This window comes from Odontesthes bonariensis, chromosome 17 (assembly GCF_027942865.1).
Source record: "Odontesthes bonariensis isolate fOdoBon6 chromosome 17, fOdoBon6.hap1, whole genome shotgun sequence".
NCBI lineage: Eukaryota > Metazoa > Chordata > Actinopteri > Atheriniformes > Atherinopsidae > Odontesthes > Odontesthes bonariensis.
Window position 1 is genome coordinate 3192710 of NC_134522.1, and position 17189 is coordinate 3209898.

The 17189-nt window shown below is 40.6% G+C and overlaps 1 protein-coding gene across 2 annotated transcripts in view; it reads left to right on the forward strand.

Annotated features, from left to right (window-relative positions):
- gabrg1 (gamma-aminobutyric acid type A receptor subunit gamma1) overlaps nt 1-13707 on the forward strand; it is a 34843-nt gene extending 21136 nt beyond the window's left edge. The window contains exons 2-9 of one of the 2 annotated variants that reach the window (XM_075448928.1): nt 692-852; nt 3114-3181; nt 5433-5653; nt 6916-6998; nt 10784-10921; nt 11005-11157; nt 12957-13159; nt 13238-13707. In XM_075448928.1, coding sequence (XP_075305043.1) covers nt 692-852; nt 3114-3181; nt 5433-5653; nt 6916-6998; nt 10784-10921; nt 11005-11157; nt 12957-13159; nt 13238-13519 — 1309 coding nt within the window. In that variant the 3' untranslated portion in view covers nt 13520-13707. The remainder of the gene's footprint in view (nt 1-691; nt 853-3113; nt 3182-5432; nt 5654-6915; nt 6999-10783; nt 10922-11004; nt 11158-12956; nt 13160-13237) is intronic. The other variant, XM_075448929.1, reaches the window with a different exon arrangement.
- The last annotated feature ends 3482 nt before the right edge of the window (nt 13708-17189 follow it).

Below are 17189 nucleotides of genomic sequence, written 5' to 3' on the forward strand. Positions count from 1 at the left end.
ACCTCGTAACATCTCGATGTCCATGAAACTCCCTGAAGCTCCTCCACTTGATCCAGAACGCTGCAGCCAGACGTCTGACTGAAGCCATCGAGTAGCCATCAGAAACTCAGGGAAATCCACAGAAACCACTCGCAGCCTCCACATTAATGACAACAGGCTCAAAATTCTCTAAAATCCACAATGTCTCTTACACCTGGATGAATTCTACCTCAAAATGTAGGTATTTTTGCACTCTTGTGGGAAAATTTTCAATGGGAAAATGCATTGAAAAGCACTGAATGAGGCCATAAAAGCTGTATTTTAAACAGGACCTTAATAAAAAATGACATAACTGTCTTCAGCAAACTTGTCTTATGAATTTTGGGCCTCACAGAGGAAATTGAAAAGCACTTAACGAGCCAAAAATGCCAAAAACTGTCCCTATTTTGGAGGCCTCATAACTCAGCCATACAACATCACAGAGACCTCATTCAAAGTTTATATGTGACAGGAGACTCTCAACTTTAACTGAACCAAAGGGTTTGTTGATAGGGCGGGCGGTAGATTGGCACCCATCAAAATTTCTTCAGAAATTTTCTAGGAAATTTTCCATCAGAAGGGCTCCCGGTCCCAGTTTAAAATCCTTCTCATGACACAAAAGAGAGAAAAGTGCTGACTTGAGTTTTCTCACAGTGTTTGCTCTCCTCCACAGTTCAGCCATTGGACCCAGCAAGCAGGAGGATGAAGACTACGAGGACGTGCCCATAAATAAAACCTGGGTCTTATCTCCGAAGGTGTATGAGAGCGATGTGACTCTGATCCTAAATAAGCTGCTGGAGGGTTACGACAACAAACTGCGGCCCGACATCGGAGGTAAGTCGTCCTCTCTGAAAGAGCTTTCTCTGCATGTCTGTTTTACCTCCAGATTTAGCTTTGATTTGAAAGATCAAACAACATTTCCTTCTTCTGTTATCTGGACAGTTGAAGTCGTGACCGGTAGGGAACAGTCTGATCTACTTAGGCTTCTCTCCATTAAACGTGACGCGTGTTGTCACGTTTCATGGGGTTTTGCGCCAAGTTTTTAGTTCTTAGTTTTGTGTTTTATCATGTTTCAGTTTTTAGTTTGGGGAAAAAAAAACGAGTTTAGGAAACTTAGCGCTACATGTTTCCTCAAGTTAGATGTTGAGTTTCTGCTGAAATGTGCGTTTGTTTTGGTTGACACAGAAGACACATAATGTAGCTGCTGTTTCTCACTCTTTGTAAGGTAAACATGCTTTCAGTATGAGGCCTCGTCTGCGTCTTCATTTCCCACCGTTGGTTCTGACATTTTTCATCTGTTTCTTTGTTTGTTTGCTACGACTGCTAATGCTAAAGCTAACCCGTCCCGCCGCTGAGATCGAGTACGGTCACGTGACCAGACTGCACGGCTGCGTCTGATTGGTGGAACACAGTCAGGTGGTAGAGCCTTTGGCGGAAGTCTCTCTCTCTGTCAGAATAAAACATTAAAATGAGGCGTACGCGGGGGGATAAAAATAATGAGGCGTAGAATACCAAAGAGGTAAGAAGAAAAGTAACCAGCTCATTGTAGCCTAATGTAGCGGAGTAAGAGGACAGCTTCTGCTGCACACATCTACTCAAGGAAAAGTAAAAAGTATAGAGATTTAAAACTACTCCTAGAAGTATAATGCTTTCAAAAACTTACTCAAGTAAATGTAACTGGTTACTACCCACCTCTGGTAACCAGGGCTCTAAATTAACACCCGCCAAATGTGGGTGAAAGTTATTTTTGGCGTGTATTAAAAAAAACTCACTGGCCGGCTTGGCCGATGATAAATGAGGAACTTTACCATCTATTTCGCGGGAAGCGAAATTTTAATATACAGTCTGTGCGCGAGCTCAGTTTCTATGGGAACGCATCCGCCGAGGCTGCCGTACTAGGGGAGCTGGCGTGGGTCACTCTTGGTTTGGAAATACGATAGACGCCGGTGCAAATACAGACGCAAACACGAACAAAATGTGGCGATGGTTGGGACAGCCGGCCGTGAAGAGAAAAGATATGCCTGCCAAAGGAGGGGAGGAGGATGATAATGAACCTCGCGAAACACGCCGGCCACACTTTGTGAGAAAAGGGAAAAATGGAACTGATTTAGATGGATCCGAAGACAGTTCAGAGAGCTCGGACGATGTTTAAGCATTTCACAGTATCCCCCTCATAATTAGTCTCTGCTCATAGTTTTGTGTTTAATTTGTGCATTATCTGCACTAAAACATGGTTAGAAAGTTGTTAAATATTTCCATTTTTGTAGATTCAGGGTTCACATGAATATAAATAAGTTTTAAAGTTATTTTTTTATGTACAAAAAATGTGACCCTGAATAGTATGTGAGGGTTGAGGAGTAATGAAATGTTAGAATAAGTTTTGTATGTACATAAGTTTAATTATTGTAATTATTTTAATTGGATATACATTCCCAATTTCACTGTAAAATTAATTTAAAGCTTTAGTTAATAAATTGATCAAATGAATTCAGTGGCTCTCATCTGTCTTTTTTGCAGAAAAATATGTGGCTAGTGGAAATTCTGATTGGCTGGTAACTTCAGAAACTTACGAGCCACATTGGCTGGTGATCAAAAAAGTTAATTTAGAGCCCTGCTGATAACACATTAACTAAAATTAAAAGTCAAATTTATTTGAACAAACCGTAGTAATCTTTTAAAGGATTGTAAGTAAATTGAAAATCGAATGCATCTGATCTTCTTAGCTCCCACAGCTTTGATGCTTTTTCAGGGGCTCCACGGTTCTGCCTCAAAGCGATTGTTTTTTAGGACACCGTCTCACAGTCTGGCAGTAATTTGTACCTAATGTTTATTCACTATTTTTATTTTATTTTATTTTATTTTATTTTATTTTATTTTATTTTATTTTATTTTATTTTATTTTATTTGCTTGTTTTCACTTTAATTGTTTACATATCTTTTACTGTATGCTGCTGCTATTCAACAATTTCCCAAATTGGGATGAATAAAGTATTTATCTATCTATCTATCTATCTATCTATCTATCTATCTATCTATCTATCTATCTATCTATCTATCTAATTCAGTGCGGTTTTGTCTTCTTTGTCGTGTTCCAGTGAGACCGACGGTGATCGAAACGGCCGTGTACGTGAACAGCATCGGACCGGTGGACCCCATCAACATGGTGAGCCGGCCTCTTCTGGGTCACGTTGTTTTGGTTTCTGATCAGGATTCCCTCTCTGGGGTCATAGTCAGGATTATTGGGAGAATAAACGGCCGTTTTGGAGGCTTTGAATGCAAACTTGTGTTTGATTCTGGGCCTGTTTTCATGACTGTTGAACAACTTGTGGGTATTATGACATTTTTACCTGATAATAAAGGTAGAAAATAAGTCAAAGTGAGGCCTGTAACAGCCAGAAGCCGCCTGGTACGGACCGGTTCAGACCAACCAGAAGTACACGTGACACAGTTAGCTCAAGCAGAATTATTACCTGAGGTGTTGGCTGAAAGTCAGACCGATAGTAAGGAAACATGCGGTGTGACACCGTTATATCAGGGCAAAAGGTATTTCATTTTAAAGAAAGCTTTACCAGGAAATAAGACCATAAAAGCCTGCAAAATGTAACAGTAAAACTTTGTTTTATCCCCGTTTTTCCTGAATAAACTCTACTTATTTTTTTATTCCAGCCAACAATTTGTTTTGCTGCCAATATATTGATAAATGTTGATAAATGTGTAGAAGTCAGAACTGTTCCTGACCTGGATATTTTTCCTGTAGACAGTTTGACATAAACACAACATAAAGTTGACCCGTATGACTTTTTTCCATGGCCATATGTGATGCAGATTATTTTTTGCTCCAGCTGTAACCGCTGTTATTTACTAATATCTGTATTCCATATTTTTAAGTCATGGACTTTTTTATCCGTCATAAAGTTTTCTAATGGCCAGAAAAAATGTTAGAAAAGGAAAGGAAACAAAAGGAAAGGAAACAAAAGAAAAGGAAAGGAAAGGAAACAAAAGGAAAGGAAACAAAAGAAAAGGAAAGGAAAGGAAACAAAAGGAAAGGAAAGGAAAGGAAAGGAAAGGAAAGGAAAGGAAACAAATGAAAAGGAAAGGAAAGGAAAGGAAACAAAATAAAAGGAAAGGAAACAAAAGAAAATAAAAGGAAAGGAAACAAAAGGAAAGGAAAGGAAACAAAAGAAAAGGAAAGGAAAGGAAACAAAAGGAAAGGAAAGGAAACAAAAGAAAAGGAAAGGAAACAAAAGGAAAGGAAAGGAAACAAAAGAAAAGGAAAGGAAACAAAAGGAAAGGAAAGGAAACAAAAGAAAAGAAAAGGAAACAAAAGAAAAGGAAAGGAAACAAAAGAAAAGAAAAGAAAAGGAAAGGAAACAAAAGGAAAGTAAAGGAAACAAAAGAAAAGGAAACAAAAGGAAAGGAAAGGGAACAAAAGAAAAGGAAAGGAAACAAAAGGAAAGGAAAGGAAGGGAAACAAAAGGAAAGGAAAGGAAATGAAAGGAAACAAAAGGAAACAAAAGGAAAGGAAAGGAAAGGAAACAAAAGGAAAGGAAAGGAAACAAAAGGAAAGGAAAGGAAAGGAAAGGAAAGGAAAGGAAAGGAAAGGAAACAAATGAAAAGGAAAGGAAAGGAAAGGAAACAAAATAAAAGGAAAGGAAACAAAAGAAAATAAAAGGAATGGAAACAAAAGGAAAGGAAAGGAAACAAAAGAAAAGGAAAGGAAAGGAAACAAAAGGAAAGGAAAGGAAACAAAAGGAAAGGAAAGGAAACAAAAGAAAAGGAAAGGAAACAAAAGGAAAGGAAAGGAAACAAAAGAAAAGAAAAGGAAACAAAAGAAAAGGAAAGGAAACAAAAGAAAAGAAAAGGAAAGGAAACAAAAGGAAAGTAAAGGAAACAAAAGAAAAGGAAAGGAAACAAAAGGAAAGGAAAGGGAACAAAAGAAAAGGAAAGGAAACAAAAGGAAAGGAAAGGAAGGGAAACAAAAGGAAAGGAAAGGAAATGAAAGGAAACAAAAGGAAACAAAAGGAAAGGAAAGGAAAGGAAACAAAAGGAAAGGAAAGGAAAGGAAACAAAAGGAAAGGAAAGGAAAGGAAAGGAAAGGAAAGGAAAGGAAAGGAAAGGAAAGGAAAGACGCCTGCCGACAGCCGCGCCTGTTACGGTGTTTGCTGCTCGGTCTGCACAGCAGGCAGTTTTTCAGCAGGGGGTAAGAAGATGTTCATAAATGATGTTGCTGATATGGGATGTTACACAGCTTCATGTCAAAAGAGGCGAACTGTCCCTTTAAAGAGGCGAACTGTCCCTTTAAAGAGGCGAACTGTCCCTTTAAGGTCTTAAATTTGTAAAGACGTGGAACAGCAGCTCTATGATGGCTGCCGCGTGCCTTCAGTGTGCTCCATTTGCTCGGACATTTGTTGCAGGAGTACACCATCGACATCTTCTTCGCTCAGACCTGGTACGACAGCCGGCTGAAGTTCAACAGCACGATGAAGCTGCTCATGCTCAACAGCAACATGGTAGGCAAAATCTGGATCCCCGACACCTTCTTCAGGAACTCCCGGAAGTCCGACGCCCACTGGATCACAACTCCCAACCGGCTGCTGAGGCTGTGGAGCAACGGCAGAGTCATGTACACGCTGAGGTAGGACGCGCCCAACCTTTTTAAATCAGCCACTTTTTAAACCTTAACTAAAAGTATTTGTTGTTTGTGCAGCTTTGCTGTGGGCATCTGTACTTTTGTCCCGTACTTCTCTTTTAAGTGACCCCAACTTGTCACAGCATGATATGTTTGTATTTACTAGGGCTGGGCAGCGATTAAAATGTTTAATCTAATTAATCGCATGATTTCCCTGATTAATCGCGATTAATCGCATTTGTACACAGAATCCAAAAATGAATCCAAAAGTAGCGTATAGCTTTTAGCATTTAGCTTTATTTTAAATGTGCTGCCATATGAATGAAAGTGCCATAACATTTGTTGTGCAAACACACTTTTAACATCAGCATCTTTCTGTAGTTTTTATGTAGAAGCCTCGCTCCACTGTCTGTTTCCTTGAATGACTTGCTGCTATCAGTTGTGTGTTTTGCCTTTAAGTGATATTTTAGACTGGAACTACTACGCTGAGAAGACAATTCAACTTGGCAGTGTTTACAGATGACTTTGGTTCTGTCGACTCCGCCGTCTGGAAGAACTTTAACATGAAAATGGCCGAGTAAAAGTTCCGTACCCTTCTCCATGTTTGGTGGATCCGCCGATTACTTTCTTTTCCTGTTCCACAGCAGACAGCAACAGACTTTTACAAAATAAAAGCCTGTGAGCGACAGACTTTTACAAAATAAAAGCATGTGAGCGACAGACTTTTACAAAATAAAAGCATGTGAGCGACAGACTTTTACAAAATAAAAGCATGTGAGCTACAGACTTTTACAAAATAAAAGCATGTGAGCAACAGACTTTCACAAAATAAAAGCCTGTGAGCAACAGACTTTCACAAAATAAAAGCCTGTGAGCAACAGACTTTTACAAAATAAAAGCCTGTGAGCGACAGACTTTTACAAAATAAAAGCCTGTGAGCGACAGACTTTTACAAAATAAAAGCCTGTGAGCGACAGACTTTTACAATAATAAAATAGATAATAAAACAAGGGTGGTTGTAGTGGTTTGAGCAGGCGTCCCATGTACAGAGGCATTTTTTTTTAAAAGATAATGCGCGATAAAATATTTATTGGCGTTAAATAATCGACGAGTCAACGCGATAATAACGAGTTAACTCGCCCAGCCCTAGTATTTACTGATGTAACAGCAGCTAGAACAACAACTTCCTTCATGTTTAGTCATGTTTTCGGAGGAAAAAAAGGATTCTGAGACTTGATTTTTCTCTGTCACAATTCTGTTTTTATCAGGTTGACTATTAATGCGGAGTGTTACCTTAAGCTGCATAACTTTCCAATGGATGAGCACTCGTGTCCGCTGGAGTTTTCAAGCTGTAGGTGGTTAAACGTATTCCCCCTCTCATTTCTTTTTAACCCGTCATCTCGACTTCAGCTTCCGTAACTTGCCCAGACAGAGGGGCTTCTGTGTGGGCCAGCGTATTGGCTAAGCCTGTTTTCTTTCTCCTTGCCAAAGGGGCTCATCTGCTTGACGCTGTAACAATTCATCATCTGCCCCACCAGCAGAAAGAGAAGGTCACCCAGTACCATTTTCTCTGACAGACTTAATGAATTATGCACCTTTCGCCAGTCTGATTCATGCCGTCTGTGTCATCCCTCATTCGTCTCTGGCATTGTGCTTTTGCCTCCCATGTCTTCATCGTGATTTTAATCTTCCGCACGTCGGTGGAAAAACACAAATACCATTCCATGGAGATGAGGACAAATGTCAGAAGCAGTGCAGTCGCAGTAAATGTCATCAAATGAGCAGGTATTTGTGGTTGAAAACATTCCTAAATATAGTCAACATTGGTTTCTTTTGAATACATTCGATCTGAACTGTTTGGGAATCAGCCTATGAACATGGCCACTATCATTCCATAAGCTTAACAATGTTTTTTTTTGCCTTTGACCTCAAACCTCGATGCCAGAACACACCAAAGCTGAGCGATGAGTGTCAGAACAGAGCTCTGTAGCTGGCAACACTTTCACTTCTGAATAGAAAAACTTCTACTTCTACACGACTTGTAGGAACAATCTCAATTAAAAAGAAGTTGGAACACAGTGTAAAATGTACAGAAAAACCTCAAAAAAACGATATTTTATTCACGATTAAGCAAAGAAAACATCTCAAGTTTGATGGCAGCAACACGTCTCATAAATAATGGGACAGCTCCATGTTTCCCAACTGTGCAGCATCCCCTCTTCGTTTAACAACATCTGTAAACATCTGGAACTGAGGAGACCAGCTGCTGGACCTCTGGGAGACCAATGCTGTCCCAGATCTGTCTGATGGAGGATTCCTGGGTCTTCTTTGTTGTATTTTAAATGGTTTCAGGTGATGAAACGTCTGGACTGCAGGCAGGTCAGACAGACAGTTATTTCTGAGAGACTCTGCCTCTCTAAGGTGCTCTTTTTATACCCAATAATGTTACTGAACTGTAGCCAATCTTCCTCCAGCTGTTTTATTTAGTACTGCTTATTTTCCAGCCTTTTGTTGCCCCATTTCGAGCTTCTTTTAGACGTGTTGCCGCCATCAGATTCGAGATGAGGGTAAAATATCTCACTTTAAACATTTTATACTATATTTTATTAAACATATACGACACCATCAAGTGGTTTGGTGTCTTGTTGGGACTAGAGGGAGCACTTACACATCGTATTATGCACCAAAACTGTGTGTTTTTGGCTTTAGGATTTTGGAACTTGGCCATTTTATTGGAATACATTCCAATGAAACTTCATTTAAAAGCAAGAACATGCATTTTAGAAGCCTAGAAGCTCAAAAAAAGAAAAAAAAAACTACTTTTCGAATGTATTCGCCACTAAGGGAAACCACAGCGCAGCTGTAAGATCTCACTTTTACCCACATCACACTGTTGTCTACAGATTAGTTTCTATTTGAGACTATTTTGCTCATTTGAGGAAATTTGATGAGACTGAGCAGTTCAGTTGCATTTTGAATGCTTCCCTTGGCTTTCCATGGTGCAGTGTTCCCTGTGACCGACAGTCAGGCTGTGTAAAAGAAACGGATGAAGCCACCATGATGTTATACGATGTGATGATGGTACGGCCGGGTGAAGCACCGAGTTTTCTGATGACATGGTTTCGCCCTTGCTTGGTTAGCTCGATCTGCAGCTCGTTTACTGGGACACCAGTCGTCTCTGGTCAGAAACAAACAAGCATTTTGGTTGTATTCCTTCATTCTAATGCTGAAAGTTAAAGTTATAGGAACTTAGTCAGAGTACTGTCCCCTAAAGGAACATTTTACCAGTTAGAAATTATGTTTATGCGTTATTTTTTCTTCTGTGAGACGAACATTCAACCAATCAAGTTGCTGGAAAAAGCATTAAAAATTAAACATAAAACTAAATGAAAATATAGAAAAAGATAAAACTAAATGGTCTCAGACGACTTTTTGTTCCTGGCGGTGTCGAAGGTTGGTAACAACTTGTGTTTTCCTCTAAAAATCCTTCAAAAATGCTGGAGTTTCAGGAAGCTGGCGGCTCCCTGCTGGTCTTCACATGCAGACTGAATCATCTAAGACGTCTAAGTTTGTTGAAGCTTGCAGAAAACTAACTGTAATGATCTACATTTTAATACAGATCAATTATCCAGTGTTCTCTAAGGAAGGTTTTATTGAAAAGAAATCGAATACTCCAGACACACCTCTAAATATCAGCTTCTGTTACAGTTTCTGGTTTCAACTCCACACAGGCTGTGTTCGAAACCGCATACTACATACTGCATACTACATACTGCATACTGCATACTACATACTGCATACTACATACTGCATACTACATACTGCATACTACATACTGCATACTACATACTGCATACTACATACTGCATACTACATACTACATACTGCATACTACATGCTACATACTGCATACTGCATACTGCATACTGCATACTACATACTACATACTACATACTACATACTGCATGCTACATACTACATACTACATACTGCATACTACATACTGCATACTACATACTACATACTGCATACTACATACTACATACTGCATACTGCATACTACATACTACATCAATCAGACAGTATGCAGAGTGTTTACCCACAATGCATTGCGCTCCTGCCCGAGCCGAAATCAGCCGGCCTGAAGCTGATTTCCCTTAAGCTCTAAACTCTGTAAACTTTAGCAACATTTGAAACATTTTCAGGCGAGAAAGTAGTCGTTTAGATACCCAACGTGTTGAAAACGTGTTTGTTCCCACGAATTCGGCGCTACTAAAGCTAGCCGCAGTGAGCTAAAGCACTTACGGTTATTTTCACAAATAAAATACCCGTTGCCTTTTATCATAGGGAAAGCCATTACCATACAATTGGTGCTTTTGTTTTGAAAACAGGAAGTGAACCTACCCTCGTTGTAGCTAGCTTGAAACCGCCGTTTTGACAGGAAATGACGATCGGCGACGTCACGTTACGTTGCATCTTGGGTAGTTTGAGTATGAGTAGTAACCTCATGATGCATACCCAACATTTAGGAGAATCTAGTACGCATCCGGGAACTTCTGCTTACTCAAACTGGCATACTAACTCAAAAAGTTAGAGGGAGAAGTATGCGGTTTTGAACACAGCCATAGACTGTTTGACATTAGTCTCTTATTATCTTATTGGAAGACTTTATAGGCTGCAGTGACAAGCGACCAGCGCTGCTGGAGACTCCACTTTGTTAGGATGAGGAACATAAATACAATGAACTGATCAAAACAAGCTCCATAATGCAGAAAATCTATACCTTACTGCCTGAGAAACCTCAAGTAACCGTTAAAGTATTCTAAACAATGTGAGTGAACTTCATGGCTCCTACAAACAGCTCATCAATCACTCCCAAAGACCCCAGAGTCCATTAAGCCCCCATATATATCTCAGTTTGATGCCTTACTTTTACTCTATTATGTAGTTATTTTCTAAAGATCAGAAGGACTAAATTTAGCTCATGGACGTTCCCTTTAACACCTGGTGGCTCCATCCAGCTTTTATACAACGTCTATGTGTACGGTGATTTGAATGGCAGATGTTTGATATCGTAGGCACCCATGAGGATTCTAATTTATCTGCCAATGTGTCTGAATCGGGGGTGTTGTGCAGATGGTTATCCTAAGAATGAGATCATGTATCGGTGGCAGCGGCGGGCGGTGGAGGTGGCCGACCAGCGCTACTGGAGACTCTACCAGTTTGCCTTCGTTGGGATGAGGAACACCACCGATGTGGCTCACACTCAGTCAGGTTAGACCTCAAAACTGACGGTCGCCATTCATTAATATCCCACGAAATCAGAGATGTCCTCATGTTATTTCTTCTACTTTCAGGGGAATATGTTATCATGACCATCTTTTTTGACCTGAGTCGCAGGATGGGCTACTTCACCATCCAGACCTACATTCCCTGCAGCATGATCGTGGTCCTGTCCTGGGTCTCCTTCTGGATTAACAAGGACGCCGTCCCAGCCCGCACATCTCTAGGTTTGATCATTTATTCATGCACAGAAGAGGGTTTAATGTCTCAGATGTAAAGATTCTGCAACTTATCCTCCTTCAAGCTTGAACGAAACCATGTTGGGAGGCTAGTCCGTGTTTGGTCTTTGATGGTGCCATCTGAGTTTCATGACAATAAATGCCAAAAATTTTAGGCAGTTGTAATTGTTTGGTGACTTTGTGACCTCAAAATAGAAACATGTCGTCTTTCCTTGCTGTGACGCATCGAGTAAGATAGATAGATAGATAGATAGATAGATAGATAGATAGATAGATAGATAGATAGATAGATAGATAGATAGATAGATAGATGACTTTATTAATCCGTTTGGGAGGTTCCCTCAGGGAAATTGAAAGATATCACCACGTCAAACCTTCCCGATTCAATTTATTCAAATTCGATGATACTTCGTTAGTCCCAGAAGGAAACTTATATTGATCCAGTATATTGACACCCAGTTGCTATGGATAAATGATGAAATAAAAGGTAGAAACTGAGGTCTCCATCAGTGGGTTGGGCTGTTGTTTCTGTAGCTTAGCAACAGCTCAGGTGATAATGTCACACACAGCGTCAGCATCTGTTGTTAACCAGCTCTGCGATCCTCCTCCTTAACTGTTAGCGCTCTGTCTGCAGTCTCTGTCTGCCCGGATAGTCTTAAAGCTGAGCAGAGAGCTGTCAGAGCTGTTCCTGCAGCCAGGTCTCTGTGACATAAATGTTGCCTTCCTCGTGCTCTTGCTGCATCCTTATGAGCGCTCTAAGCTTCTCTATTTTTCTGCCGGTTTTTCTCACACTTCTCATAGTAATCAAGGCAGGAAATGGTTTAAACTTCCTCCTTTTTCCTCTTTATTTTGTTCTTGCTGTTCCTTTTCAGCCAGTCTGCTTATGGTGTCTTATTCTGAGGCATTACTTGGGCATTGAAAAGCTCAACCCAACTGCTCCAACTTGTGAAAGGTTTTCCTGTTGCCATGGTTACGTATCTTAACAGATGTAAAAAAAAAAAAAAAAAAAGCCAATTACCAGCAGAAACCATTCCGACTGCACAGCATCCAAACCAGAGTGGAAAAAGGTTTTAAAAAAATCAGTTTCCCCCCCAGGCAACATGGAGAAGATGTAAAAAAAAAACACTGGCTGTGTTCGAAACCGCATACTTCTCCTACTACTCCTACTAACTTTTTGAGTTAGTATGCGAGTTTGAGTAAGCGAGAAGTTCCCGGATGCATACTAGATTCTCTGAAATGTTGGGTATGCATCATGAGGTTACTACTCATACTCAAACTACCCAAGATGCAACGTAACGTGACGTCGCCGATCGTCATTTCCTGTCAAAACGGCAGTTTCAAGCTAGCTACAACGAGGGTAGGTTCACTTCCTGTTTTCAAAACAAAAGCACCAGTTGTACGGTAATGGCTTTCCCTATGATAAAAGGCAACGGGTATTTTATTTTGTGAAAATAACAGGAAGTGCGTTGCTCACTGCGGCTAGCTTTAGTAGCGCCGAATTCGTGGGAACAAAGTTGTAAACAGCCGGTATTTTGTCAGGTTTTCAACGCTTAAGCAAAATCAGCTTCAGGCCGGCAGATTTCGGCTCGGCAGGAGCGAAATGCATTGTGGGTAAACGCTCTGCATACTGTCTGATCGATCAGTATGCAGTATGGAAGTATGTAGTATGTAGTATGTTGTAGGCGGTTTCGAACACAGCCACTGATTTAACATTTCCCTGATTTAAGCTTTTTACGTACTCTGTTTGATACTCCGCTGAGGAATGCCTCTCTTGATGAACCATGCAGGTATCACTACAGTCCTTACCATGACTACTCTGAGCACCATCTCCAGGAAGTCCCTGCCCAAGGTGTCCTACATCACTGCCATGGACCTGTTCGTCTCCGTCTGCTTCATCTTTACCTTCGCTGCCCTCATGGAGTACGGCACCCTGCACTACTTCACCAGCAACCGACAGACCAAGAAGTCCAAAGCCAACAATAACGCGCAGGTAACCGAGCACTCTCGTTTGTGATTTTCATCCGATTCCACTCCACGAAATGTGGCGAAATAACTGTCGCCTCCTCAGCAGAAAGTGCCCAGCATGGTGAACATCCGCCCCGGCACGTCTCTGCTGCAGATGAACAACATCGCGCCCTATCACGAGGAGGACGACTACGCTTACGAGTGCCTGGATGGAAAAGACTGCGCCAGCTTCTTCTGCTGCTTCGACGACTGCCGTTCGGGTGCCTGGCGCGAAAACAGGATGCACGTGCGGGTCTCCAAGATCGATTCCTACGCACGAGTATTCTTCCCGACCGCTTTCGGCCTTTTCAATCTGGTCTATTGGATAGGTTACCTGTATTTATAAAAAAAAAAAAACATCACAAAAAAAAGCACAGCTGGAGTTTAACATCTGCAAGAATCTCATAGAAACAGAGCTGCTATTAGAAGAACTCAAAAATAACCAAACTGCCACGCTTTAATAGTACCATCTGCAGTAGGGCATGACCTCTCAGTGACTCCGTCCGACATCTTTATCCAGATTAAAGGGATAGTTCGCCTCTTTTGACATGAAGCTGTATGACATCCCATATCAGCAACATCATTTCTGAACATCTTCTTACCCCCTGCTGCGTCCTGTGAGCAGAGTTCCAGCCTCGTTTTGGTGTTGATGAAGGTAGTTCGGCTAGTTGGCTGGGGTTTAAAACACAAAGCGTTTTGCTTCTCAAAACAATATGCGTTCAAAAGAGTAATACATTTGCATCACAAAATGGTTCTCCAGGAAAAAGTCAGACCTCACAATCGCTTGGCCCTATTTTCTCTCCCTTTGTATCACAGCTGGCACAGCAGGCAGTGATACGAGAAAAGGAAAGGAAAGGAAAGGAAAGAGAAGGAAACAAAAGGAAAGGAAACAAAAGGAAAAGGAAGGAAAAGAAAGGAAAGGAAACAAAAAGAAACAAAAGGAAAGGAAAGGAATGTGTATCTTTTGTGGATGTGTGTGTGTTGGGTTTGGGTGGGTTGTAGACAGATGTGTAACACGTCTGTTTTTTTTAATGTATTGTAATTGTTTTATTTTTGTTTTGCTTGCTTTTTTTGCTGTAATTTATTCTTTTAATTAATAGGTAATTTTGCCATGCTCCTTCTGGCAGGGGGACTACCAATGGAAACTAGCCTTTTGGCTATAATTGGGTGCATTTACATTTTCTTTGTAAAATGTCTATTAGTGTGCACTGTCCCTCTATAACAAATAAAGTTAATAATAATAATAATAATAATGATAATAATAATAATGAAAGAAAAGGAAAGGAGACAAAAGGAAAGCAAAGACGCCTGCCGACAGCCGCGCCTGTTACGGTGTTGTACGGATTGTGAGGTCTGACTTTTTCCTGGAGAACGATTTTGTGATGCAAATGTATTACTCTGTTGAACGCATATTGTTCTGAGAAGCAAAACTCTTTATTTTTTAAACCCCAGCCAACTAGCCGGACTACCTTCATCAGCACCAAAACGAGGCTGGAACTCTGCTCACAGGACGCAGCAGGGGGTAAGAAGATGTTCAGAAATGATGTTGCTGATATGGGATGTCATACAGCTTCATGTCAAAAGAGGCGAACTGTCCCTTTAAAAGCAAGAAAAAAAAGCTCGAAATTTAGGCCGACTTCTCATGAAACGTAGCCAAAGTGTTTGCACATGTCAAACTCCAGTCTGCACAGAGGAGATATCGCCATGAAACTTTCAAAGAACAGCCCAAATGTTTGTTTACTCTTTGCCACCGTGCTATCGATGCCGCCCTGCAGCGGGAAAGCGGAGGTGCGTTGTTCCTCCATTTTTCCTCGAAAAGGCCAGAAATGCATGTGAGGTAAAGCCAGCTGAATGTTCAACAAACCTGTAGAAACCATTGGTCACCAACACAAACCTTTAAATATCCGAACATTGTTCACAGGGTTGCATTTTTTGTAGGCGTTCGGACCCTCGAAGGTCGGAAACTCCGGCTCGGATCGAGTTTGTTACTTCTGTCAAACGGTGAACGATGACGGCTGTTTTTAATGGCGGCCAGATTTTATACTCTGAAAAACAAAAACCAACAAAAGTGATTTGGTTCCGAACACATTTGTGGAAACGCTTCATAAAGTACCTGAGTTTCCTTTTCTGTGGATCTGTTGCATGAAAACAAAGATTTGAAACGGGAAATAAAGGCATACTGAGGCGGTCCGAACATCTTTGAGTCACCGGGCAGCAATAGTCTTAATGGCAGCTTTCAGTAGCTCATTGTTAAAACCATACAGGAACTACGAACTTCACGCACATTTCGTACACATCTTACTGCAGCTGTGACCCGATGAGATGGCAAAGGTTCGTAGATCTGACATGCAGTTTGGCTTTTCAAGGAATTTAACTTTAACTTGATTTTTACTGGACCGAAAAGATCAGATGAAACGCTTTTAATACCAGAAGGAACACCTGCTGGAATAATTCCAGGTGAAGGATGTTGATTCAGCTGCAAACAAATTACAGATATAAAACAAATGCTTCTGAAACTTTAAAAAAGAAACGATAAAACTAGGGCTGGGCAACGATTAAAATGTTTAATCTAATTAATCACATGATTTCCCTGATTAATCGCGATTAATCGCATTTGTACGCAGAATCAAAAAATGAATCCAAAAGTAGCGTATAGCTTTTAGCATTTAGTTTTATTTTAAATGTGCTGCCATATGAATGAAAGTGCCATAACATTTGTTGTGCAAACACACTTTTAACATCAGCATCTTTCTGTAGTTTTTATGTAGAAGCCTCCCTCCACTGTCTGTTTCCTTGAATGACTTGCTGCTATCAGTTGTGTGTTTTGCCTTTAAGTGATATTTTAGACTGGAACTACTACGCTGAGAAGACAATTCAACTTGGCAGTGTTTACAGATGACTTTGGTTCTGTCGACTCCGCCGTCTGGAAGAACTTTAAAATGAAAATGGCCGGGTAAAAGTTCCGTACCCTTCTCCATGTTTGGTGGATCCGCCGATTACTTTCTTTTCCTGTTCCACAGCAGACAGCAGCAGACTTTTACAAAATAAAAGCCTGTGAGCAACAGACTTTTACAAAATAAAAGACTGTGGGCAACAGACTTTTACAATAATAAAATAAATAATTAAACAAGGGTGGTCCGTTCAGCTGGCCCCAGTTTGAGCCCCGCATCGGACGGCCCTGTGCTGCGTGTTGTTCCCCCTCTCTCTGTCCCCTGCTTCCTGTCTCTCTGAACTTTTCATTAAAGGCACAAAAGCCCCCCATTTTTTTTTTAAATAAATAAAAATAATAAAATCTGCATTAATATGTGATAAAATTATCATCTGCGTTAAATAATTAACAAGTTAACGTGATAATAACGAGTTAACTCGCCCAGCCCTAGTAAAAACACTCGTTGGTAATAAATAAACTCCGTCAGAAGGAGGTTTGGTGAAGCCGAGCTCATTTTTCAGGATGATGACAAAGAGAAGAGTTAAATCTTCCTTCAGCAGAGTCGGGATCCTTTCTCATCTGCTTGATCTGGAAAACATTTCCACGTTAAGAGTGGCGACTCAAGGTTTTCCGTTCCAGGTGCTGGCGAGCCGCCACAGTCGAATCAGGAGATAAAACATCCTCCACTCTGTCCTATTAATATTTTCAGGGACGGACGGTAAATCAGAAGGAGAAGGTCGGATCTGAGAGACGCCAAAAACCAGCTGCTTTCTGACAGAAGAAGCAGACAAAAAGCGTTAAAATGCGTCCGGCATCTTTTGGATTGCCGTTGCCATGGTTACCCAACTGAACGGCACAACAGATAGCTGGGAAACTGTTTTTGAATTGGCTCTATATGAACGAATTGGATTATTTTATAAATAATTATGATGACAATTAATTGAATTCCAATTGGCTTGAATTCGACTTTATTATCTAAGTGCCTTGAGATGACATTTGTTGTATTTGGCGCTATATAAATAAAAATGAATTGAATTGAATTGAATTGAACACTATGATCCAAAGCTTGGTTGCATCATGCTCGGCG